Below are 27,481 nucleotides of genomic sequence, written 5' to 3' on the forward strand. Positions count from 1 at the left end.
AGGGTGAAAACTGAAGTGTGGTGCGATTGAATAGGGAGGGTTCTACGACGGGTCCTATCACAATTTTCTTTCCGTGGTATCGTGGTGATACACCAGCGCATGTTCATGCATAGTGGAATTGTGTCTTGTGGGTAAAGTTGTACACCTCTGATCAGAGTAAAACTATTTAAATAGCCATGCCCGCGGTTATGGGGTGAACTAACAGATTCACTAGGATTAGTCAAACCTTTAGTAACTTGATGAACTTAGAATTGGTTTGGCCCTGCGCAACGTGGTGTAACGTTGGCAGTGGTTTGGGTCTATCACAACGTGGTGTAACGTTGGACAGAGGGCTAACCATGTCGCTACGTGGTGTAACGTTCGACAACGGTTTGGGCCTGTTGCAACGTGATGTTGTATTGTTGGACAGTGGATGCTTATTTCAAATGTTTACTTGACTTTTTGTTTAGTATTTTTTATCTACTGTTTTGCTAATTACTATCGCTTTGTGCAAATTAACCTTAGCCTATCCTTGAGAGCCTATTGCATTCATTATTCTCCCTCTCTTGGGTGTTACTTGTTGAGTACGGTGGTTTATACTTAGTCTTGCTTATTTTTTTCCCACCAGAGCAAGAGACAGAGCCTTTATCAGATGGAGGTAGTTCCGAAGGTTGAAGTTAGGTTAAGTCCGCCGTGAAGAATGCCTGTGGTATGGAGCTGTCATCGCCAAGCTGAAGATTAGATGGTTCTAGTCTTGTTTTTCTTTTCCGCTACATTTCGATAGACAATTGTTTTTACTTGTTTTTAAGTCGTGAAACTGTAAATTAATTTGTCATAGTGTGTACTCAAGCTGATTGTTGAACCGAGATCTATGCCATTGTTTGAAAATTGGTGTAAATTTTTAGGCGTGACAGCATGGAAACCAAAGAGTAGTTCTACTCTTAGTCTAATCCACTGGTCTGCACACTGATACAAATGAAGGAGAGCTTTTGTTTTTTTGTTTTTTCTTGTACGTGGTTCCTCAAGCGGGTACACGGTGAATTGGACCAATTTACGTCAATTACACACCATTCAAAAGAAATCCACGGCAGTAGGGTATTACATGTATACTTGTTTCGTCTGTGTGATTTATTCGCATATTTACTATACCACTTAGCACATTTGAATTAGCAATTTCTGCCGTACTCTTTGGGCTAAACACGAAACGGGGTCCTACGATCTCTCACCCGAGCGATTCATATTCCGGCAACATGTTGACTGTAATGTTAGAGACATGATCCTAACTTTAATATGCAATGTATTAGTATATCATGATATTAATTTTCTAATATGACTTTAAGTTTTTTTCCTATTAGAACTCTTCGAGTTTGCTAATAATACTCATACTGTTGTTCTATTAGAATTTTTAGATTTTTACTTTATATATCTTTTGTAAGGTGCACAAGAAAGGTGCGACAGCCTATTATATTCTCATGCATTGTAATTATCTACTCATAGTGGTTATTACCTACCAGAACTAGTTTTTTTTCCAACAAGATGAGTTCATAACTAATAGTTGGCTGTACTATCAGATTTGCTCCCATTCAATGATATCGAGTTGTCATGGTTTCATTAGTCTTACAATCTATTACAAAGATATCATCCCCATGATGGTATCACCAGATGCTATGGTGGTGTCAAATAGAGATAGAATGGAGGTTTAATTGTACTACTCCCTCGATTTTTTTTTATATGACATCGTTGATTTTTAAATTTACGTTTGACTCTTCATCGTATTCAAAATTTTTATCCAAATATGTAAAATTGTAAGTCATACTTAAAGTTTCTATAATAATAATAAAATAATAAATAATTATATGATTCATTTTAATAAGATGAATGATCATACATTGACCTAAATGATAAAGGCATTATATAAAAAATGAAGGGAGTATCATGAGGATTCACGAAGGCTCTATTATATTATCATCATAGTTCTGAAGTTTTATCTAGGTCTCATGCTTCGTTTGTCGGTCCTCTCCCCTAACCTCTCTAGCTACTCACAGATAGAAGGCAAAATTTGGTACAGGTACTCAAAATTTGCGCTCTTCGCTAGAGGATAACGAAGGGCTCCGAAAAAAGTGGTAATTAGCTACTGGACACCGGTGACATTATTTTATAATTTTCGCTAGTTTTGGAGAGAGAAAACATGACCAAAGTATCAAAATGCCCTTATCCGACGACGACCCCATACGAAGAATTCTTTTTAGTGTAGCTAGGGCGGAGCTGATTCTTGTTGTCCTCGACTCCTTCTCGGAGAGCCTGTTCTTGTGGTGCTCCTCTATCTCCGATGAGAAAGTGACAAGAGCATGTTGATGCTTTTACCGTGTTTTATTTTTCTAAAACCAGTGGAAGATATAAAATAATGTTGCTGGTGTCCATTGGCTAATTACTAACTTTTTATGGTCCCCACCAACTAAAATACATCTTGTGGTGTCCTATAGCAAAGGAACGTAAACTTTCAGTGGCATGTAACAAATTTGCCCCATATACAATTACTGGCATACGAGCTGCCCATGTGGGTGGACCAGGCCGAGGATCCATAGTAATGGTGTTTGGGTATAGTACACTACTCAAAAAACTATTTTTCTTCAGGTAGAATGCATCTCGAAAGATGCATGATAGAATGCATTTCGAAAGATGGGCAGAACGTCCGTCTCTGCTAAAGCAACTGTAGAAATAGGTCACATATATAGAAGCTAAAAGTACCTCTTACCATTTACGTTTTTTCCTGATATCCGTCTAAAACAATTATTTTAACCGAGGATAATTTAGAGAAAGAAATTGGAGTGATAGTATAAAATGTTGCTTCTGCATGCATAATGAATGCATGCAACGTGTATTCTTTAATTGTTATTTTACTATATTTGTTTGGAGAATTATTTATATATCCATTAATTTGAATCCAGCTATAAGAGCGAATTTAATATTAAAGCCTACTACCAGCTCTAAGTCCATATTAAAATAGTGCTATAGTTAGCATGTGGACATCAGTTCTAAAATGTAAGTATTTATAGATTGTTTAGTAGGGATTAAGGTTGAGAAGAATAAATTATTGTCCCTTCAATAAACAATAAATTGATTGGGTAGCATGATACCTGAGGACAAAATGAGAAAAAAAATATGAGACGTTATCGATGAAACAAGTAGATAGGTGGGGAAAATGCCTTTTATTATGGTATCAAATTCAAATCCTATAAATATTTATATTTTTAACAGAGGAAGTACAGTAGATGAGTTATAAAATTGATTATAATTTTATCCTCCTCTCTTCGTCATCCATTTATCGTATCTTTATTAGAACATATAACCAATGCTTTGTTCACTTTCCTCCAGATAAACAAAAATAAGGTTGTCGTTAGTATACGGTCTCCTATTGTACTTTCTTTTAAGTGTTTCATAGATTTGTTTGGATGTTGGTTGGGTGCGATGGATTTTAATACTAAAAAACTTATGCTGATAACAGCATCCATGTTATTTTGGACTCTTCGGCGTTATAGAAATGATTTAGTGTTATAAAAAGCTCCAACTAATTATCGTATGCACATAATCTTCATCTTCAGAGTGATCTATTGGCTCAGGTTTTGGTCATGTTACAAAGGCGTGATGATAACATGGAACTAGTTATGGTTGCATGTCGGAGATTAGAGTCAAATTTTCACTGATTTTGGGTGGCCGAAGAATTAGGAATAAGTTCTCTTATTTTTAATATTACATTATTGCTAGTTGGTGTTATCATCCATTTAAGTTTGTAGCTTTGAAGTAAACACCCGATGTTATCATCCATTTAAAAAATACTTAAAATTTGGTCATATACACAGGTGGATGAACACCACCAGTCAAAATGATTTGGGCGACTTACAGGACCGGTACGTGAAGATCATTTTCATTAGGCTACGTTCTTTTTCTGCTAAAAGACGAAAGATTAACTAATTTTTGTAACAGCTGTTTAACGGTGTAAATAATAAAATTAACTCGTAGTGCTGTATTATACAAAGATGAGACGGTAAATTTCTAAAACTTTTCTATAAAAATTATACAATTTAGTGGTTCGAAAAACATCCAAAAAATCAAGAAAAAAATCTGTAAGGTCACTAGCCAATCGAAGGCAGTCGACCCATAAAGATGTATTTGTACATACGAGCTAGGCAGGCTGCCCGACAGTAGAACTGATTTTGTGGTTGAAATATAAACTGCAGTATTAATTCCAATACAACCTCGCTCCCTGCTGCAAAATAGCATCAGGATAATTGCGGGAAGCAGAATTTACGCACGCATTGGCAAGCCAAATCAGCCAGCACATGAACAGCACCGAGCAACGCATCAACCCCATCAAACCCTCGTCGTCGCAGTCCTCGTTTGCCGCTGTCGGTCGATCGATACAGAGGTGGAGCGATGGAGGTGTCCTTCCCAGCGCCGCTGGCTCCACCCATCACCGGTGAATGCTCCATTTAATTGATCCCCACCGCACTGTCATCTGATCGGATGATCCGCCAGTTTCGAGCCTGGCAGTGTCGGATCCGTTGCTCCCGAGCTCACCGGCACCAGATCGATCCACCTCTCTCAGACCAACGCCACTGCTGACGAATAAGAATGCCGCAGCACCGGCGCTAAGAGAAAGTATAATACCACGCTATAAGTCGGCTAAATGTCGAAGTGGGGGATAGATAGGAGGAGAGAGAGCAAAATGGGCTATAAGCTTATAGCCAGCTCTGTCACGAGTGTTGGGTTATCTAATCCTAATATTAATTTCTAATCTTAGCCTAATATTGATCACCTCTACTAACACGGAATTAAATCGATCTACTGACCTAATTGAGAAGCCATCGCAATTGAATCGATCCTCCTGCTCTGTTTTTTTCTCTCCTTTTCTCTGATCTTTCTGGCAGCTTGAAGTAGGCGTTGATGACCTTTGTCTCCGGCGAGATTAGATCACAGGTGATCACTTCTAAACCTGCAATTTTCTTTTGAGATTACATCACGACCCCTTCCAGTGCATAATTGATCGGGCAATTAGGGTTTTGGTTTTAGAACAGACAACTCAGGCGGCCCTCCTCCATTGTCCCTCTATTTATATGGCACTGGTAGGGCTTAGGGTAATCTCAAATTTAGTAGGGAGTCTTGATTCTACCGATCACCGAAACAAACTCATATTCTATCTCTTTCAGAGTAGGACATGAACATCTTGTTTGAGTAGGAGTAGGACACGGTAGAAAATCAGTTATGGTGGATTCCGAATTTCTTAAACCGGTCTCTATCTCTAATTTTTTTACCCGGTGTCTAACCGAATAAATCAACCAACATTCTCCCCTTGATTTAGAGGTTTAACTAATGAGTAAATTTAAACAAAATAAGTCCCCAAGGCAATACAAGACCTATAGATTACTATAGCGCTCAAAGAAACTCATTCTTATCTTAGTGAGATATTTATTGAAAAACTTATACAACTCATCCAGGATCTTCTTATAGTATGGATCCATAATAAAAATTTAGTATTAATCGTTAGTTATCGACCTGTCTTTCACAACATAGTTTATTCGTTGTTACTCGAACATAAATCATAAATTGCTGCGCAATTCAAAGTAAAAATATTCATTAAATCTGCATCAAAATTGCTCCCCATATCAAAACATGGTTAAACTTATTACAGATGAAATCAAGCCTGTATGCATCAAGACTGAAATCTAAATTTATTGTTATTAGTTAGTAATGCAAACATATCTAATGACTTTCTATATAAATAAATTTACTAAGCATAATAAAACTTCCACCTTTATATAAATATCAATATTGCCTTACTTATGGCTTATTGAGATAACAAAATTTCAGTTGGTTTCTCTCTTAACAAAATATTATGAAATCTTAGGAAAAATAAACTCTTCTATTAATAAAACCATACCTCTCCCCTAGAAGTGTGGCTAAGTAATGCTATTAAGCATCACATGCATTTATAATAAGTATCACGCAATATATGAAAATATAACTTGTTTCGCACAAAAGGAAAAACTAACTCAAATTAAAAATAAAATAGCATTGTTTTGAACCATCTAACTAAATTAACATTATTTAAGAAACACAAGCTTTAACTAACTCTAATCCTAACTCTAACACAACCAAATAACTTTTGTTGATAGGAGAGTGAATAAAATTTAAGCTGCTATGGAGTCTAGTCGTGAAGTCTTCCATCATGCTTCACTTAAAAATCTCCGCTTGACCAGCTATTCTTTATTTTCTGAGTTCTCACTCCTCTTCTTACTACTGTTTGAACAATATTCAATTCCATGTTTAGCTAACCATGCCTTGAAACGTGGGCAGTCTCTTTGCTATTATCCATGCTTCTTGTAGAATTTGTAGAATGGATTCCGATCAGAGGGATCAGCTGAAGTAGAACCATTGTTTTCTTCTTTATTTTGACAATTGTCGGTGTTGCTCCTCCCGCTGCTGGAGCCACCCCCTTGATACATCTTTCTTTTGTCTTTGTTAGAAGCATTAGCGAGGTTGAGCTGATCTTGAAACTTATGCTTTTCAGCTTTCTGACGCTCTTCCGCCTTTATTGAATGTGAGATTGGTTCTGGTATGGTCCACTTATCTTTCTCAGTATTATAATTAATCTTAAAGGGAGGATAGTCAGGGTCCAAGGAGCTCATAATAAAATGCACAAAAAAACCATCTAATATACATGTCCATAGACTTAAGCTGATGTGCCATATGAGTCATCCCATTACGTGCTTTCTAACACCACCTTTGCCATCGTAATTACTGGTGATCATCTTTGAGATTAATGTACTAGCATAATAGCTTTAGAAAACAATTTGAAATTCTCTTCAATATTAGCCATGTGCGTTTTTGCATCTTTAGAGTTGACTATCTCTCCAATAATTCCTAGAGCAATATTGCTCTTAATATACATCAGGGACATCATATTGGATTTCTTCCAAGTTTCTAATTTTTTCTCATAAGCCCACTGAAAATTCTCATATTGCTCATCAGTCCATTCGGGCTGCTTAGGAGAGTCTTGTCTTAAAGCTATGTCTTCTCCAATTAGCCCTAAGTTTAGAAGCACACTGTTTTTCCATTTGGGACAATTACTTCCATCAAGGGGCTCAATGACCTTAAACTATCTCATAACTAAAATCATGTAATTATACAAATATTAGTATATGAAATCAATCTGTGTAGACAATAATAAAACTATTAACTTCCACAATCTAATCACCGTTGGCAGAAAAGATCATGTCACAAAATGAATTTTTTGAATAATATGAATGGTCAAATGTGCCTTAAATAGTCAACAAAGATTTAGAGAAGGAGGTGGTATTAAAAAACTAATCCCCTACTCTCGACCGTACACAAACTTATATATATAAGTACATCCACCGGTCTGCTCTCTCTTTCCTTTTCTATAGGGATATAGAAGTTAGATGTAACCAGCATCAAATCATACGATAGCTTCTAATCATGTAGAAAAAAATATGCATACGCCATTTTGAGTCAAGAAAAATAATTAATAAACAGGTATAATAGGATCCCTTAAATAATTTAAAATTAAGTAATAAACATCTATAAATAGATGAGATCTACACTGTTAACTCTACTTTACTAGTATCTATTATCTCATCGATATTGGGGAAAAAAACAAAAACATCTGTGCGTTGATTTTTATTTAAATAATTTTCTACTATTTTCAACCACTACAAGGGTGGATAATATGGATTAAAGGTATATGCTCCTTTTGTCTATTCATGTACGATGGGATAAGATACATGTACCGTTTGATTCGGACAAGGATATGGTATTGTGCTCTATGGTCCACCAAGTACACTTAGTCGGGCATTAATTACAAACTACTACCGTGTAAATGGTGTTAAGATGTGACTTGGTATATCATCGCTGTATTCCTATCCATTGGTATATAAAGAAGGTGGAGAGTCACTCGAGGACAAGAGACTACAGATGGCCATATGAACCGAGGCCTGATGGCCCGGCCCATAGCATGGCCATTTGGCTGGGCCCAAGCATGGCCCATCACAATGGGAATTAGGCCCGTGCCAGCCCGTCCCGACTGTTGGGCCATGTCTAGGCCGATGCCTTGGCACGTGGGCCAGCCTGGTAGATGCAGCCCATGGACCGGCACGGCACATCCCGGTGTGGTTACTGGACCGTGTCGGCCCGATAGGAATAGGCATGAACCCAACCGTGCTTGGGCCATGCAGGGCCGGGCAGGCCTAATGGCCATCTATACAACATAATGATAGCTCAAATCTATTCAAACACAAATACACACGGTTAAACACTAGCTAGCAGGAGTAGAGTGCTACTTCGTATTCGAAGAAATGAACCTGGATAATCCTTTGTCTCCTGCGCACCATCTTTTCGTTCGATCTGAATTGAACACCCTTTTATTATTGTCACTACGAATCATCGACAAGATTAAACTTAAATTTTTACTTAAATTAATTTACCTACTAATTTAGAAAACAATCTCTATTCTCAGGGACGTACAACCTCTATTCCCTGTGACTAAATAAACAATTGAAATGTGGAAATCCATATTAAACATGCTCTATAGAGATCCTAAGTTCACATCTCACCTCTCACGTATAAAATTTTATTCATATTTTATCATCTAATAACAATAAAAATATTAATCATATTTTTTAAAATAAGACGAATATATCTAAAAACTGAAAATTGATTTATTTTTGAAACGATGGTATAGACTACAAGACATATGATATTTGTATATCACTTAAAGACATGCATAACTAAATTAAGTCAAGAATTTTAAAACTAAAATAAACTTGAATTTTGAGTGACATTGCCAAAAACTACCTATATTTTTTAAACAAAAATATTATGCACTATATTCTAAAATAATGATATGTCCAAAAGATATTATTATATTTATCATGAATGTATTTTCATATTATTTGATTGTTGAATTAATATTATAGAACTATTTTTAGACAAAGTAAATATCAAACACTCTTTTAATAAAAATGAGCAGCAATATATATTTATAGGCCGCCCCTGTTTTCTTTTTAACCTCTAGTGTTTAAACTTGGAATTCTTAGTACATATGATCTACCCTACTATGCCCATAATCCTATCTCACACCCATACGTATGTATCAACTCCACATGCAAAACCTAGTCGAGTGCATTGGAAAATACAGATTATATTGTCAAGTAGCAAAATTAGATATGTCTGAAATTAAAAAAACATGAATCTAAATAACATCGCCAACAATTACTCCCTCCATTCTCAAACAACGACATGCCAAAAAAAACTATTAGATTTATGACTAAAAATGCACCCATATAATTATATTTTTCGTCTTTGTTATGAATATATATTGATGGTCTAAATGATAGAGAAACAACAAAGCGATCGAGTACAATAATCAATATTACTTGGTTACCTAAATATCAATCATATATGACACTAAAACCCATGCATATAAGCTCTTTATACAAATTGTTGATCTGCCAATTACTAGGTCATAATTGCTCACAAGGTATATTTCCGTGCAACTATTGACTAGCTTATATCAAATGAGCATATGTGTGATAAAAAGGGTAATACTAAGGTCCCTTTGAAATACATTATTAAGAAAACACAAGAATAGAAAAAACACATAAGATTTTGATCGATAGTAATGAATGTGTAAACTAAATGATTGAAAAACATATGAAATAAAGGAACCGCCATTTAAATAGACTACAACATAAACATATATACTCCGTTTGTTTCACAACGTAAAACTTTTTAGCTCTATCTATGTTCATCCATTAAAATGGTCTTATAAAATTTTCATCATGTTAGACTTTATGCTAACTTTACTCCAATATATCCTTGTCTTGAGCTATTCTATAGGGACTTTTCAATCCTTTATTTCAAATGATCAAATAAGGAGTTTTCCTATAGGATTCAAACCTATATCTTTCATATGTTTTTCAACTAGGACAAAGCACACAATACTCGACTGTACTACGATGAATACCAACGTACACTTGATGTGCAACAAGCTTCACTTCAATTATAACTACGGATGATGTTGTGGTGCTGCCATTAGGCAGAATTAGATTGTTAAAAGAAAATTTGTGCAAGCAAAATATGTGTATTAAATATGCAAGCTATTTCTAGCAGGCTTGGTTACTCTATTGAACACAAATGCCACTGAATTTATAGACTAAAATCCGTATGAGAAAATATACTTTTAATTATTAGAGTTCACATACAAACTTTGACTAAGGCATAAAATTAAAAATTTTATTCCAAGGCACATCAAAAAATTATAAATGCTATACACGGTACACATACTAATTAAATATATACACTTCAGCCTTATTTCAAAGTAAGCCAGCCATTTTCTAAGAGAACAAGAAATATATGTAAACAAACATAAATCCAAGCAACCGCTGATACTACCAGCCCACATAATTTACGGTGATTTTGTGTGTGTGTAGACGCGCACACCAAAAATCAAGAAATGCATTTAAATAAGAGGACAAAATAGAGAGTAGTCAAAATTCAAAAAAAATGTTATGCACTTATGTTTATAAGCCAAATTTTAAATTTAGAGATGATTTTAGAGTTTTTTCATCATGGTTTAATTTTTAATATTTGCTATTGGGTCACTAAGAACGTGTATATAAAGTTTATCTATAAATTATTTTTAATCATTAATAAGTTGTTTCTTTTATCCTAAGCGAAAAAAAAGGACAAACTTTCGGACCATCTTTAATCCCGTGGTCATTTCATCACATGCCCAGATGAACCGATTCTGATCGCAGAGAAATTTTATCTGTATAACTACAATGTAATAGAAAAATTAGACCGCAGCTAGTCTGGAGGTTTTGATCGATATGCATCTGTGAATGGAACCTAATTTTTAACAAAGTTTGATATTCTATTCCAAACTTAGAAGAATGCACGTGCATTTGCGCAGGTTTTCTTCCTAGTTTATAGAAAATTTATTATAAAATAGCATATAATCATGCGCAATTAAATTACCTTTTTTTCCTGAGAAAAAGATTTCACTACTCGGCTACTCCTGTCTCGAGCACATCCTTAATTAAGTCTAGGGTGGCATTGCTCGTGGCTACGGCAGAAGATATGCTAGTTTAATTATAAGTAATTGACTGGTCGATCGATCGAACAATTAAAGTACAGATCTTCCAACATTATTATTGTTATCTGAGATTGGTACAGATTAAAACAATGCATGCATGTGGTACACGCGCAGAGTACACAGTCCAGCTACTAGTTAACCTTTCCTATCTTGTTCCGGATCTCTTCCAAAATCTCCTATATATATGTATCTCTCCTGTCACATTTGAAGTGAGTTCGTACTCCTCTTGTCCTGAGCCTTCCTGTTCAAGGTAAGCTTTACGTTGGTGGCTCTCTCTATATATATCAATGTGCATGCATGATCTATCTATCCACCCTGTGCGACACAGAAATTAGTTCATTTTCTGCAAATTATTCTCTGATTATTTCTCGTCTTTTACATACATGCCTAGTGAATAGCTAGACAATGTATTTAAAAAATATTTTTATATAAAAGTTCATCATCTCATGTTTCTCGAGTAGATTTAGCTTTATAGTAGCTAATTACATCATTTATACCATTAAATAGCCATCAAAAACTCAGATAATCTTTTCTCTCTCAGGTTCCATTCGACAAAAACATACCTCTTCTTTTTAACGGAAGTTACACAAGACTCTACCACCATAAATACAAAACAAATTTACTAATGCATATTTATATCATTATATATATGTTCACTTGCTTATTAGTTTGTTTGTATGTGTGGTGGGTAGAGAAAGACTTAGGGGTCTTCCGGCTAGCACCACAAGGTGTGGGCTAGCCGGCCCAGCTTCGAGCCTCACCCCTACTTAATTATATTGATATAAGAGCCCTTTCTCTCATATCCAGGCATATGTGTGGTGGGTAGATAATATGCTCTCAAGCTTCCAACTAAATCAACCCTATATCCAGATCGATACCCTAATTCTTCATTTGTACGTGCACACAGCTCACTCATCGCGCTCAATTCAAGCGCGTTCTCAAGCATGGATCATCTAACGAGCACTACTAGCGCCAGCAGCGGCGCCACCGTGTGGCTCGCCGCCGCAGCTCTCCTGCTGACCACGGCCGCGCTGACAGCGCTGCAGCGGCAGAGGAAGACGAGGAGCAGCAGCAGCAGCAACGCCGGCGCGGCCGCGGTCGCGGCGGCGCCACCGGTGCTGCGCGGGGCCGCTCTCGTGCGGTTCGCGCGCGCCGTGGCGAGGGACGGGCCGCTGGAGGCGATGCGCGAGCAGCAGGACAAGCTGGGCAGCGTGTTCACGGCGAGCCTGCTTGGGCTGCTCAAGGTGACCTTCCTCGTCGGGCCGGAGGTGTCGAGCCACTTCTACCTGGCGCCGGACTCGGAGATAAGCCAGGGCAACCTCTACGAGTTCACCGTGCCCATCTTCGGTCCTGACGTCGCCTACGCCGTCGACCTGCACACCCGGAATGAGCAGACGCGCTTCTACTGGGACGTCCTCAAGCCTCGCAGCATGAAGGCCAACGTGGCCGCCATGGCCGAGGAGGTCGAGGTAACGGTGGTGATTTTTTTGCAACACAGAACTTTATTCGGAAGCAGTTTAGCACACGGGTGGTTCATCCGTTGCTTGCATGTCATCTAAATAGTCATTAAAAAATATGAAAAAAATTGATAAGATAGATAAATATGAGTTATATCACTCCACAAACATACAAGTTAAATTCAATTTCTACAAGTTGTAGTAAAAAATAACAAAAAAAAATTATGAATATACGTATACTTAGTCTCAGTTTTGTTTGTTTTTTTCTAAAACTTGTAGAAGTTAAATTTAAACATGCATGTTTGTAGGGTGATATAACTCATATTTATCTATCTTGTCAATTTTTTTATATTTTTATGACTATTTATATAACATGCAAGCACACGTGTGGATGTCCACCTGTGTGCTAAAAACTATTTTCCAACTTCATTCGTTTATGCAGATTATCACTATTATTCTTCTTTGTTTTTTGCATGCACGCTTAAATATTGTAGAACTACTTCTGGAGATGGGGAGACGAGGGGACGGTGGATCTAAAGCAGGAGTTGGAGCAGGTGCTGATGCTGATCGCGGGCCGGTGCCTGCTGGGAAGGGAGGTGCGGGAGAGGATGCTCGGCGAGGTGTTCGATCTCTACCGTGATCTTGACAACGGCACGCGGCTGATCAGCACGCTGCTCCCCTACCTCCCGACCCCGGCGCACCGCCGCCGCGACAGGGCGCACAGGAGGCTCAGGGACATATTCACGGAGGCGGTCAGGTCACGCAGGAACTCCGGCCGCGACGGCAGCACCGACGACGACGTGCTGCAGCGCTTCATCGACTCCAGGTACAAGATCGACGGGCGCCCGATGACGGACGCGGAGATCGTCGGCCTGCTCATCGCGCTCGTGTTCGCCGGGAAGCACACGAGCGCTGGCACGAGCACCTGGATCGGCGCCCACCTGCTCTCCGACTCCAACCAGAAGCACCTCGCCGCCGCCGTCGACGAGCAGGACCAGCTGACGGCGGCGGCGCGCCGTGACGACGGAGCCGGCCAACACCGACCTCGTGGCGGCGTCGACCACGACGCCATCCAGCAGATGACCGCCCTGCACCGCTGCATCAAGGAGGTGCTCCGGCTGCACCCGCCGGTGGTGGCGATGGTCCGCCAAGCCCGCAGCGACTTCACCGTGCAGACCAGGGAAGGCGAGAAGTACACCATCCCGGCGGGGCACACGGTGATGAGCACCATCCTGGTGAACCACCACCTGCCCCACATCTACAGGGACCCCCACGCGTTCGACCCCCAGCGGTTCGCGCCCGGCAGGGAGGAAGACAAGGCCGCCGGCCCCTTCTCCTTCCTCTCCTTCAGTGCCGGGAGGCACGCGTGCGCCGGCGAGTCCTTCGCCTACACGCAGATCAAGGTGATATGGAGCCATCTGCTCAGGAACTTCGAGCTCAAGATGGTGTCGCCTTTCCCCGGGACGAACTGGAGCGCGGTGGTTCCGGAGCCCAAGGGAAAGGTGATCGTTAGCTACAGGAGACGCGCCAATAATACTGGAGCAGGTCAGTAAATTAGGGCAATGCACGACGAAGCAACCATGGCACGTAGCTAGTTAATAAGCTAGTGCAAGCACGTACGATGGTTGAAGCAACCGCTTTTCTATACCTGCTAAATAAGAGTGTGTACTACAAATAGGTGGAGCAACTGTTGTTTATGAGACGTACTCTCCATTATGTGTAAGCAGTGCCCTTTGTTTGGAGAGTTGGAGGATGGCTTGCAGCTGAAACTTCTCCAAAAATCTCCTAGTTTCTCAAACAATCAAGATTCCCAACTAAAAGGCAGAATCTAAAAAACTTAGGCTCCCATCGTTTCGCTTTTTAGAAGAAAAGGCAAAAACACGTTTTTGTAGATGAAAAATAATTTACAAGTAAAAATTTTATATACGCGTCCATAGCGACTTAAAAGCAAAATATGTAAGAAAAAACCACGATGAAAAAAACCACAAACTCAAGTCCAAACTTAAGTTAAAAAATTTAGATTTTGGCTTATAAGCAGTTGCAACTATGAAGCGATGGAACCTTATTAGCCTCCAATCCTCTATTAGCCTCTCTGATTGTTTTGCAAGCAGCCCCTTGCTCAGGCTTAAAATGCCCTCCTACTAAGTGGCAAGTGGGGTGGTTGAAATATCCTAACGTTGATCATGTCACATATTGCATTGTATATTTATTTTAGTTTTATGCTTTTCGTTGCTAATGTTAACATCATGTTGGAATTCTGTGAGGGGTGTCTAGGTACGCTTGCATGTCTTATGGAAATTTGACCTTTATATGATGGTTGTCTAATTGCATGTTATACTTGTGTCTTGCTAGAATTTATTACTTAGGGTATCTACAAACTTAGAGTCGGATATAGTGTCTTAATTAATATATATGTATAGTAGTTAAGATAACAATATCTCTAACTATTAATACACTTAAATATTTTTTATTTTCATCCTTTTCTTTTTATGTACTGTATGAAACAAAATTTTCAATAAATACTAAATTGAGTCTAAGCTATAGTCATGCGTTGCAACAACATGTTTCTTTTCTTTCATCGCTCTTCCATATTACCAAATTTACTAGCATAATAACTAACAGAGCCCACTAATAAAGACAGTTGTTTATGCCTTTATATGCCCCACGTATTATAGGCACATCAATTAAACAAAATTTACCGTAAAAATCCATTATTTTAGCATCAAAACAAACTATGTCATGCTACATTTTTGGCCGAAAAGTTTGGCAAGGTAGAGAAAATGAAAGAGTATATAGCCTAGTAGTTATAGTGATCCAAATAGTATCTTAAGGTCTAAGTTTAAATCTTGTATGGAGTGAATTTCATATTGGATTATTTCGGTTGGATATAAAGGTTGGGTAAAAAATACCATTCTCAAAGAAAAAGGAGAGGGAACCATTCAAACAGGCACGAAAGAAACAATTATCAATCAGGCTATTTTAAAGCGTGAAAAATTTTTTTCTTCGTTTTTTGTCGCCCATTTTGCTAACCTTTTTATTAGCACTTGCGGTTCTGTTAGCAAAAAGCTTGTTACTGTCCTTGCTTCTAATGGGATATGCACAGTTTCTTAAGTACTTCTGGGGCAACGATGATGGATGCGTGGCTTGATTCTAAACTGCAACCAGCCAGATAAAGTTTTGAAGTGTTTTCCACCCCATCCTGTATTTATACAGTTTATCAGAGCAGGCATCCATCATTCCTTCCTGTCTGCCCGCCAGGCCCATTTTTGGCTGTTCATAAGCATAAACAAAACATCTTATTATTACAAAATAATTTATAAGTAAACTTTTATATATATGTTTTTAATAATCTATAAATAAATGTTATAAAATAAACTATGATAAAAATATTCAAAATTAACTCCAAATTTTATTTTTAAAATTCAAATTTTGCTTTATAAGTATAAACATAAGTGAAAAGATAGGTCATTTGTTGTGCGACTTAACATGAGACTAAGTCTAAGTGACTAAAGTAACATATGAGCCGAACCCTCATGTACTATTTCAAGTTTTGAGCATTATTAACAAATGGAGCCTCCTCCATGTGTTCCCATGGTTTAAGCTATAATTCATGTCATTTCATTTCTTAAACAATAGAGGTATAGGTCTATTCCATATTTCCTAATTTCTTACCCCCAATCTTTTCAGGTTCTGATCTGTATTTCAAATAAACTTTTATTTTAGAGATTTGTTCCACTCTAATAAAAAGTAACTCGAAGTATTGGGAACTTACGGTACCAAATCGTTTCCCACTATTAGATCTAGCTTAACAGGATGGACATTATTAGATCCAACAATCAGAAACGGTTTGATACTATGAGATACCGGTACCTTGAGATACTTTTTATTGGACGGGAGCAAATCTCTTTATTTTATTAATGTAATAAAATCAATAACAACAATTCTCAGGTGTCTTGCAATCTCGCTGACTGTTAACTAAAACTCTCCAAGCATGGGCAAATGGTGCTACTTTGTTCAGTCAGCGCTCAGCACAAATGTATGATCTGTTGAGCTCCGTTTTGTTATTATCCCTCTTCTTTTTAAAGAACATTTCTGTGGTTTACTCATGCACCTCAACATGGCTGTATTTTCATTTCGCTGTGTTATGTCATTCTATATTTTCTCATTTGGTCCTTCGTGATAACGGCTTAGAGCATCTCCAACCAACTCTTCAATACACTCTTTAAGTTAAAATTTGATTATTTAAGAAAAAAAACTCAGTTCCAACAGCCTGCCTCTCTACTAGAATGGCTAAGCCAAATGAGTGGCCAAACTCCTCTCAATGGCCAAATTTGGCCAGCCCAGAGTGCATTGCCATTTGTGGGCCCCACGTTGGAGATGCTTCTCTCTACCGCCGGCGACACTACACAGCGCCCAGGGAAGACCGTCGCCGGGGACGACCGCTGCCGCGAACTCGAGGGCGTGCCCGCGGAGGCCGTCGCCGCCGCGGGGCTGCGGAGGCCACGGTCGCCGTCGTCGCCGCGAGGCCGCGGAGGCCATGGTCGCCGTCGCTGTCGCCGCCGCTGCGCGAGGTCGCCGTCACCGCCGCTGCGCGAGGTCGTGGAGGCCGTCTTCGTCGCCGCCCGCGGAGGCCACGGTCGCCGCCGCCGAGCGAGGCCGCGCCGTCGCTACCACCGCCGCGCCGCCCGACCTGCCCGCGCAGCCTCCCGCGCTGCGCCGCCGGGCCCCCTCGCGCCCGAGGCTTCCCTAGTCGGCCGTCAGTGGCTGGAGCGCCGTCCGAGCTCGGCGCCGTCCCCAGCCGCGGCCGTGGCCTGCGCCATCCCCGCTCCACGGCTGCCTGCATCTGTCGCTGTGGAGAGAGAGAATGGAAAGAGAGAAAAGAGAAGAGGGAGAGAGAGATCGAGGAAGAGAGAAAAAGAAAGACAGTAGGATGACATGTGGGGTCCAATTGTCATAGACTCGGAATAGAGAGGGTAAATAGAGAGACCGTTGAAGGAAAAAAAATAAATTTAAATAACTAAATGAAATGAAGAATGACCAAATAGATATTTAGAGAGTCTAATTGGACTCTTTATTAGAGATGCTCTTAGCAACCATACTGATGTACACAGCTATTGGAGACCACTGGCATCCTGGGCCTGGCTTTCTTCGAACTGATATCAAGGTATTGGCTTCAACTGTGAACCTCCGTGTATGTGATCGTCAACTCTCTCTTGTTTCAACCCAATGTATTATGCCTACATTCTTTGTGCATCTTTTTATGTAGGTTAGATTTGCTTTTCCAATGAAGGTGACAGTATCAATACTTTGCAGATGGGCAACCCTCTGCAGAGAGGAATTGGACAAAGAGGTTCTCTTCACGGCAGTGTTTGAAGTTCTATTAGCTGATTCACAGAGCGGAATAAAAGCAACGTAGTGGATCTTTGGCCTGAAAATCACCAACCATCGGCATTTCAGACTTCAGATATCCCCTATTACGATAGTGATGGAAGGAAGCAGAAAATGGCAACAGCACTGGAAAATACAGGATCAGTCTAGTGCAAATCGGTGGTATTCATAACTGACAAATGTATTGCAGTACAGAGATTGGCAATATCAACGTCAGCAGATTTTCTCCACAGTCCACAATCCATTCTCTCCAGAAATTTATGGTGCATGTATAGTGGGATCTGTTTCTGATGGTACAAGATGCATTTGGCAACATAATACTAGTTGTGATTTCGGTAACCCTAATGGTTGGACTAACCACCGTGTAATGTGGAGATGAAAACAACCACATCCTTCTCTTCTAACTCCGCATCAACGCCACCGCATAGCTCCCAGTCACAATCGTTTATAAGTACAAGAACCCCAGGCCTTCTGCAAACACAAAAAGACGCAGCTCATGAAAAAAAAACTTTATGAATCTCCTTGTGAATTAAACATTGCAAAAACGTTAAATATTATCCCAGCTATTGCGCTGGCCATCCATTTGCTGATCTAACATGCTCACAATGAACAAATAACATGTATAATCATCCCAAAACATTGATAAGCACCATTGAGAAGGCTTCCTTATCCATGAACACTCACTGGATAAATAGCCCTAATTCATCATGCAAACAATACAGAAGTTGCATATGTAAAGTTCAGTTCCAGAAATATGGTTGTCATTTCTAACAAAATCACATAATAAAATATGTCTCCCCTATCACTTAAGTTTGCATGATTCAGCCAAAATTTAGTAGAAATAGCAAAATCAAAGCTGTAACAATGCTTGGACACCATTGATCATTGAAGGGGGGCGGAAAGTATACACTGAAGCCCCCTTGAGGAACATCTCGGGCCTCTCCTTGATCAAATTGGACTTCACCCAAGACAGCAATCCTTTCATCATAACCTGCAAATGAAACAACAAGAAAAAAATAGGTTTACACGGCACATTGAGAATTCTAAATTTCTAATAGCATTCATCACCCCCCTCCCTATGCCCAAACGGCGACCACCGCAGCCATAGCCAAGCAGCTGCCCCGTCGAGGCCGGCCTCACCTTCCCTTCGCCGCCGTTGGGCTGGACGTCCACCTTGTGGACCTTGGTGGACTTCTCCAGGAGCAGCTCCAGCCCGCCCCTGCGACCACCACCACCGCAGCTCGTCAACAACCAAAACAAATACACAGTAGAAGCCGCGCACAACGATGGAAGTCGGTCGGGAGGGGGAGAGATCACCCGAATTCGAGGGTTAGATGCATGGCGGGAGGCGACGCGGGTCGCTCGGGGGCTTAGGGGTTTCTGGTGGGAATCGGCGCGGGGGGGAGGAGAGACGTACGACGAGAGCGCGACCCGTGGACGAGGGGTGGACGCGCTGGGATTCGGAGGATCCGACGAGAGACGAGGAGGGCGACTCCGCGGGGGCCGGCGGGAAGCGAGTAGGCGGCGGCGGCGGCCGCGGGGACTGGGGAGTAGTAGGCTCGCGGCGGGGAAGAGACGTGAGCGGGTGGGCTCTTCTGGGCTTCTGGTTTGAGCCGAGGTAAAAGTCCATGCTACGTCCCTCAACTATGGGTCCAATTTCGGTCTTATCCCTTAACCGTAAAAACCGGATATAAAACGTACTCCAGCTATCAAACTATACTGCATGTTCAATGGTACATCCCACTATGGACTCTATCTCAAATCACGTCATTAAGAAGAGTCTATTTTATAATTATACATATAAAGGTACAATCAAGAATCAAGTATAGTTTCTTCATTAATGCTATAAAATATTTTTTATTACACTAGTTTCCTTTTTATACACCTCATCCAAAAAAGTTTTCTTTAATAAATCCTAAGAGTCGACTCTTAGCCGTTGTCATGCATGACAACAACTTTTCTCTCTCCTTTCCTCTCTTTTCTCCACGTCGTCAAATTTACTTACGTAGCGATTGAGAGAGTCAGCTAATAAGCACTTTTGTACGTGCCCTAAATGAATCCCTTACCATGATTAAGGGTGGTTTCACTGACGTGAAATCCAAGTCAGCAAATCTATTTATACTACTCCCTGTTTTTCATCTTAATAAGATATTTTTAGATTTGTCTAGATTTTTCTTTGTAAAAATTCACATATATGTGTCTAGATTTATTAGCACACATATAAATATAGGTAAGGCTAGAAAAGTTTTATAATATGAAACAAGGAGAATAGTTTTAAAAAAATAGGGGCGATGGTGAATCCTACTGTAGTAGACATGTGAGATCATAGTCGTTCGATCTTGAGATCCAACGCCTTCTATCACTCCCTCAATCCTCTACCCTGCACTGAAAGTAAGACCAATATGTCCTAATTTGATGAGTTAGTGTGTAAAAGCAAGTTTAATAGTACAGCCAACTACTAGCTCTAATTTATCTATACTCAATCTAATAACCAACTTATACAATAGTTACCTATAAAACATCAATACATGGTCCTACATATTATACACATATTTTGTCTTGAAGCCCGTATGCAGTTGGCTACAAATTAGTAACACACCTCGCTTCCCTTCCCCTTATCTCTTTAAGATATGCTTATAGTATTGTACCTGCTCCGAGACCCACTCATTAAATTAGCCTCAACGTTCATAGACCTGGCCCATAGAATTCCTCCGATCATATTCCTCCACCTAACAAGACCAATGTTTAAGCCTGTTAGGGCATCCACAATGTAGTCTAAAACTAGTCCATAAGCAATAAAATATTTCATTCAACCACCTAACAATATTGTAGAACTAGTCCATAGCAAGAAAATAATAAAAGTCACCCATAAACATATCGGCTGTCCATAAAGGATAAAATATGTTGACATATTTGTCTCTATTTCCTCTCCTACTAATACTAGTTGCTATCTATATACGTTGTGAAGATAACAATAGTTATACCCTATATATGCGGGTCCCATATATATGGACTAATTTTGCTATATACATTGTGGATGTCCTTAGTACAAGAGTCTCATCTTATTTTTATGTCTAAGCTTATAAGATATAATTTATATTTATATTTAATTCTAGGTTCTCTGCACGAATAGAGATGCTAAAGACTCATACTATTATCACTAGACACAATTGCCTAGTAATTAGTATAGAGTAATTAAAAAATATGGGTCCTTAAAATTTTAGGGCCTTTGTTATAGATTAGGGTTCATAGAGAGTAAACACCGCTGGGAGGATAGCCGGACAGCGACGGCTGCTAGAGAAGAGAGAGGACTTAGATTGGGGAAGACTAACTCTAATTCATTGTTTGATTAGAATGATGATACAATCCATCCTTATATAGATGGTGAGACTTAATCCCTATGTAACTAACTTGATCTAATCTAATATTATCTCTTAGTCCTATCCTATCACCTAACTGACTGCTATAGTACCACATGTACTGTTCACACGTGCACTTTTCACTCGCCGGGGTTGGGTCCATGGGCCATGATCCATTGGCCCCTACCTATGATACTACATCCCTCCTTTCGAGCAGCTCGCCCTCGAGCTGTATTACTACTAGATTGACTCATACGACTCTATAAATAAAACCTAACATAACTTACGCCTTTTACATCTCGGCTGGTGACACAATTATAACTAAAAAGTGCCAACTCGTCTGCCGCCCTGCCGCTCGCTTCACCGGCTTTCCCAAAAAAACCAGGCCAAAAAATCAGGTGTTGGCGCCAACCCACATCTTCGTGGCAGCCGGAATCGTCGTCTTCTCCTCCAATAACCCCAGCAGCGACGACGCCAGCGCCATAGCCAACGGCATGGGCGCGTGCTACCCAAAAATGGCCACTGCCCCTGCCCCTGCCATCAAGGATCCCCCGACCCTCTTGCTTCAGGGAAGGGCGTCCCAGAGGAAGCAGGTGCAACTGCCCTCGGCCATGCACCACGCCGTGCACCATGCTTGCTCTACACGTTGACGACCTGCCTGAATTACGCATCTTGAATACATGCTGTCGTGGGCCGCATGGATAATGGATGATGGCACGACACAATAGCCTCCATTGGGGAAGGCTGAGAGGATGGTACCGTGGCTAGCGACGACATTGTTGTGCCCTCCACCGCCATCTGCAGATTGCACTTCTCTTCCTTCTCAATTGGCGCATGCTCCGTCCTCATTGAGGCTACAAGTACCGCTAGGTCAGCCTGCATCATTTTAAGGAGCCGGATGCACATGTCTCTAAGATCTTCGATCATGTCTTCAACAACCATGGCTCTGATACCAAGTTGCTATAGGTTAGGGTTCATAGGGCGTAAACACCGCCAGGAGGATAGCCGGACGGCGACGGCTGCTAGAGATGAGAGAGGGACTTAGATTGGGGAAGACTAACTCTAATTCATTGCTTGATTAGAATGACGATACAGTCCATCCTTATATACATGGTGAGACTTAATCGCTAGATAACTAACTTGATCTAATCTAACTTTATCTCTTAATCCTATCCTATCACCTAACCGACTGCTACAGTACCATATATACTATTCACGCGTGCCCTGTTCACTTACCAGGGTTGGGTCCATGGGCCTTGATCCCTCGGCCCCTACCTATGACAGCCTCATCCATGACTTAGGTAGTGGTTGCTTTAGATAAAGCTTATCAGACGCACAAGAAAAAAAGATATCATTAAAGTATAATTAATTGAGTATTAACTATTATAAACTTTAAAAATTGATTTATTTGTTTTTTAAAGTAACTTCTATAACATACGTTTAGCCATTTGTAAAGTGTTCTTATGATAAATGAGAGGTTAACTTAACTCAAACCCCACTTGGGTATACCGCCTTGGCTTGAATCTATCTCCCAATGTCCAATTGTCATGCCCCCTCAACCTCACGAAGTAGCCATATGAGACTATTTAATTAAGTGTGATTTATGTAACGCTATACTCACTTGGCTCCAAAATAAACAAACTTATCACCGGTTCTATTTCATTTTTATTTTTGGACGAAGTGAGTAAGGTGCAAGTCTTTCTTTCATCCCTCACACATGGACCACATCGCTTCAACACTACCACCTTTTCCAACACATTTGAGGTTTCTGCATTTGTTTCCTCTTATTTTTACTACGTATCGGCTATATATGATATGGATCGATCGATTAGGCCACTGATCACACAGGATCACAGAGGAGTGTTATAAAACCAGAATATCAGCGACGGTCACTAATGGGCCTGCCGGTCTTAGAAAACGAGCGGGAAACAAACAAAAGCAACACAAATTATGCGGACAATGGAAGCCAAGTAGAGAGCAGAGAGGGCCACCAGCAATTTGCACGGCAAAATTTGCGGACTGCGAAGGACAGGCATTAGTACAGACGATCGATGTACTGGTACAAATTAAGCATCATTTATCGCGGTCCATTTTACCGTACTCCGTGCAGTCTTTAATGAAAAATAGTGGTACCACGGGCTAAAAGCTGACACAATCACGCAACGAGAGAACCGTTGTTTGGCAGTAATCCGTCCGGCTTGATGATTTATGGTTGTTTTACATAAGTATATAGTAAGAAATTTTAAAACTTTAGTTATTATTAACTTGTAGAATATTTACTTAATGATACCACGATAACATGTATCCATAAGTCTTAAAATACTTGAATAAAAGTAAACATGTATAGATAAATATGTATTTAAATAGAAAATTATAGTCATGGATAAGTTTTAGATATCATCACATTATCTAAAATAATTAGAATTATCAAACTGAAGATACTAATTCCGTCCCATAAAGGTGTATTAGTGTATATATTATGCGACAGATGGAATAGTACATCTAGCTATATTTTTAAATAGGAACCACAAATGTGTATTTATTATGAGACAGATGGGATATTAAATCTAGTAATTAGGTTTCTCGTTTGTTAAGCCAGTGAGTTTCTTTGCATGCTTAAGCATCCGACAGGCTCCTCTCGTTTCGCCTATAATAGTTTGTAAATAGTAAGCGACTATTTAGCGACAAAAAATGATTTACAAGTAAAATTTTATATATGTCTCACTAATTATTCTTATAGTGGCTGGTGAGATAACCACCGATAGCGAGACACCGGTGATGACTTTTTAATCTCAAGATTTGCTTGATCCATTCTTTGGATGTGCTCGTAGTAGTAGGGTATGCTTGTGTGTATACACAGGGGTGAGCGTGCTTGTACTGTGTTTAAAAAATTATGTGACTAAATATTCTAAAAGAATGCTGCTTCCAAATATGTTAGGAAGTTATTAAGAATATTTGTGTAAACCCTTTCTGTGCGAGTGCACTACTCTTGGTTCCTTTTACTAAAATTTGTGATTATTTTCGCAGAATAAACAGAGGGTACATACGAACAGAAGAAATATATTCACTTGGAGAGGTCTAATTCTGCAAATATTATGGTTTAATCACTATGGTGACATTTTGTATTGCTATACAATATGTTGCACGATCAGTTGGTGATTTCTTTCACTGTATGGTTGCTTAAAGCGAATTCATATTGGACAGTCATGATCATTAATAGAATGCTAATTTGCACGACAAAAAAAAAACTAGTAGAAGGCTAGTTAACCACAGCAGGAGCCAACAGTGCAACTTTAACTACTCTAAATTAAATGCCATATTCTAATTGAATAGTTAACCACAGCTGGAATCACTATGGAACCATCAGCTGCTTTTAATCAGAGTACTTAATTAATTAATTGAAAATCGTACCGACGAAATGAAATCAAAAGATTTATCTGGCTGTCACAAATCCATTTGGAATGTACTGATATAAAACTGATTTGTAATACTTCGGATATCATCCCGGTTGAAGGGATCAGTAGAAGTTGCAATTGCACAGCGTTATCGTTACATCTGACAAAATGGTCATACAAATTTTGACACGCAAACCACTGTTTGATTCAACATCAAGGCAGTATGAAGAAAATTTCCTCTTCTTATTTTTATCAGGGAAGAAACGCATTCTACTTCTTAACAAGTAAGGGTCCCACGTTATCACCCGTTGCCTTGTTGTGCTTCAGATGGCTTCCATCACAAAGAGGAAATGTACCTGATCTCCAGCACCTGTAATGTGGCAAAGAAATTAATCTATGTCAGTATATACCAGTTGGAACTGGCATGCACATGCATTATGTTCTCCAGACAAATTTGAGGTTTGTAATCTGAACCACTAGTGTTCTGTGCGTTTGTGCGCGTGTTTGCAACTTTGTATATGTAAAATACCCATAAACAGGGTATAAAATCCATGAATTCTTAATATTATGATTCCGTAAAATTCTTGGTACGAGTATGTTTGCTGCAGTTAGCTACAAACTCCAAGGAAACATCATGTTCGGTAAAATTCTTGGTACGAGCATGTTTGCTGCAGTTAGCTACAAACTCCAAGAAAACATCATGTTCGGATGTCATTGCCATCCCAAATGCCAAGGATCTTTTGTGTGCATACAAGAATTCTTTAGAGATCAAACATATCAGAGCTTAGAGCAAGTACAAGCTGGCTATAAGCTGGCTATAAGTATATTTTAAAAAGACAAGAGGGGAGAGAGAAAAGAAGTGGACTATTAATTTATAACCAGTTACAGCACGAGTTCCAAGACATAATATATGTATGACATGTGGGACCATGTATTAATGTTTTGTAGGTAAAAATTATATGAATTGGATATTAGATTGACTATGGATGAATTGGAGCCAGTAGTTGGCTATACTATTGAACTTGCTCTAAAAATATCTAGCACAATCACAGCAAATGATGTGGTAATAGAAATGTACTTTACTTTGATCATTATAACTACTAACATTGAAAATGTACTGGATAGGAGGACCAGCGTAGTTCTTTCAGAAAAAAAAAAAAGGTGTTGTGTTGTGAGTGAGGACTGACTGTGAAACAAAACAGAGTACCATACATGATTATCTGAGTCCAGTGCAGTTATTCTTATACTTGTATTGCTTTAGGGTAAAGCTATCCTCATTAATCTTAAGTTATATATTGACTGTTAATCTTAAAATTTAGTACATTATATTGCAGAATCCATTCCGGAACTTAAGATAAGATGAAAATTTTGGCCTCCGTTTTCTCCTAAAATAGTATGTTCGAGTACTGTGAGGTGTGAGCCCACTTGATTTGAGTGACACTAAATATCCATAAACTCTAGCCATCTTAGGACATTTCTAGTGCAGATCCAAATATAGTTTCTATCTGCATTTATTGATATGTCAGGTAAACAATTTGCTGACGTGGCAAGTTATTTATTAAAGAGAATAACATAAAAATAAAGAAACTGGTTAACACTGCTTGTGAGAGACATAAGTATGACATGCGATAACTAAAGATATAAAGTTGTATTGTGAAAAATAGTTTTTTTATACGATATCCTAAGTATAGAAACTAAGGTAGTCTTTCTAGACAGTGACTGTAAGAGTAACCTCCATCTTGAATTCTTGATTAATTTACCAAGCACGCTGATTTAATTCAATACTTGAATGGTTAGTGACTCTTACTAGAACGAAAAATATCCCTATTGGCGGCTGAAATTAAACCAGAATTCATTAGTAATCGAACGCCTCCCGGAGAGAACGGACGCCACAAGGGAGGGGGAGGGGGAGACCGTAGGCGCGTACCTGCAGTACGGGGTGAGCGGCTTGGAGAGCTCGCCGGCGAGGACGGTGTCGACCACCTTCTCCTCCTCCTTCCGGATGGAGGGGTTTATCCCGCCGACCCCGGCCTCCGCGCGCACCGCCACCAGGCCACGGCGGGCGCGGACGCGACCGGGCGTCGCCGCGGGGACGGAGAGGCGGCACGCGGCGGCGCAGAACGGGGTCGCCATGGTCGGTCGCTTGCTCGCGCGGGGGTGGGTAGGATGGATGGGTAGGCTGATCGGTTGGTGGGAGACGTGGATGGCGCGGGTTTGAGAAGGCATGGACGCGCGGGGCGGCGGATTTGGGCTGTGTGGCGACCACGGGACGCGCGCGGCAGAGCCAGATGGATGGCTGGATCGATGGATGGATGGATGGTTGTCTGTCATTTTCAAACGGTATCTTTACAAATGAAAAGTAATTTTATAAATTAAATTATTTTACAATTATATTCTTATAGATCTAAAAGTTAAGGCTATAAAATAAACTTTGATAAAAAATCACAAAATTAACTCTAAATTTAAGTTTTAAAATTCAAATTTTGTCTTTTAAACATAAACAGAAATGAAAAGATACGGGTGTTTATCAATGGCACCAGTCACCACGTGTGCCTGCCACGCTTTCCAAAACCTTGTGGTCTATCATTACCAAGTGATAAACAAGATAATAACTATGGTTATCACAGTTGAACCCGGCCAAGCATAACAATTAAGAGAAAAACAAAGTCCGGGCTTGGCTCTACATTAGGCTTATCATGACTGAGTTTTTTTGGCTTTCTCTAACTTTTC

General features: G+C 39.8%; 3 protein-coding genes across 4 annotated transcripts; 1 reads left to right on the forward strand and 2 right to left on the reverse strand.

The window, feature by feature from the left end:
• The first annotated feature begins 12,096 nt into the window (after window positions 1-12,096).
• LOC102702392 (obtusifoliol 14-alpha demethylase-like) lies at window positions 12,097-14,374 on the forward strand. The gene is made up of 2 exons (XM_006657611.2): window positions 12,097-12,621; window positions 13,104-14,374. The coding sequence occupies exons 1-2, from the start codon at window positions 12,097-12,099 to the stop codon at window positions 14,160-14,162; spliced, it is 1,584 nt and encodes a 527-aa protein (XP_006657674.1). The 3' UTR covers window positions 14,163-14,374.
• A 3,770-nt stretch (window positions 14,375-18,144) lies between these two features.
• Window positions 18,145-19,601, reverse strand: LOC102711278 (ubiquitin-related modifier 1 homolog). 2 transcript variants are annotated; one of them, XM_006657612.3, is made up of 4 exons: window positions 19,315-19,584; window positions 19,138-19,216; window positions 18,906-18,988; window positions 18,145-18,468 (listed from the first exon to the last, which is right to left on the reverse strand). In XM_006657612.3, exons 1-4 carry the CDS (start codon window positions 19,335-19,337, stop codon window positions 18,351-18,353), a joined length of 303 nt encoding a protein of 100 aa, XP_006657675.2. In that variant the 5' UTR covers window positions 19,338-19,584; the 3' UTR covers window positions 18,145-18,350. The 2 variants fall into 2 exon arrangements, with proteins under 2 accessions (XP_006657675.2, XP_040381935.1); XM_040526001.1 differs by having other exon boundaries at window positions 18,381-18,468; window positions 18,874-18,988; window positions 19,315-19,601.
• Window positions 19,602-24,771: 5,170 nt separating this feature from the next.
• LOC107304601 (CDGSH iron-sulfur domain-containing protein NEET) lies at window positions 24,772-26,959 on the reverse strand. Its single transcript, XM_040526101.1, has 2 exons — window positions 26,679-26,959; window positions 24,772-25,121 (listed from the first exon to the last, which is right to left on the reverse strand). Exons 1-2 carry the CDS (start codon window positions 26,882-26,884, stop codon window positions 25,022-25,024), a joined length of 306 nt encoding a protein of 101 aa, XP_040382035.1. The 5' UTR covers window positions 26,885-26,959; the 3' UTR covers window positions 24,772-25,021.
• Window positions 26,960-27,481: the final 522 nt, after the last annotated feature.

This window comes from Oryza brachyantha, chromosome 7 (assembly GCF_000231095.2).
Source record: "Oryza brachyantha chromosome 7, ObraRS2, whole genome shotgun sequence".
NCBI lineage: Eukaryota > Viridiplantae > Streptophyta > Magnoliopsida > Poales > Poaceae > Oryza > Oryza brachyantha.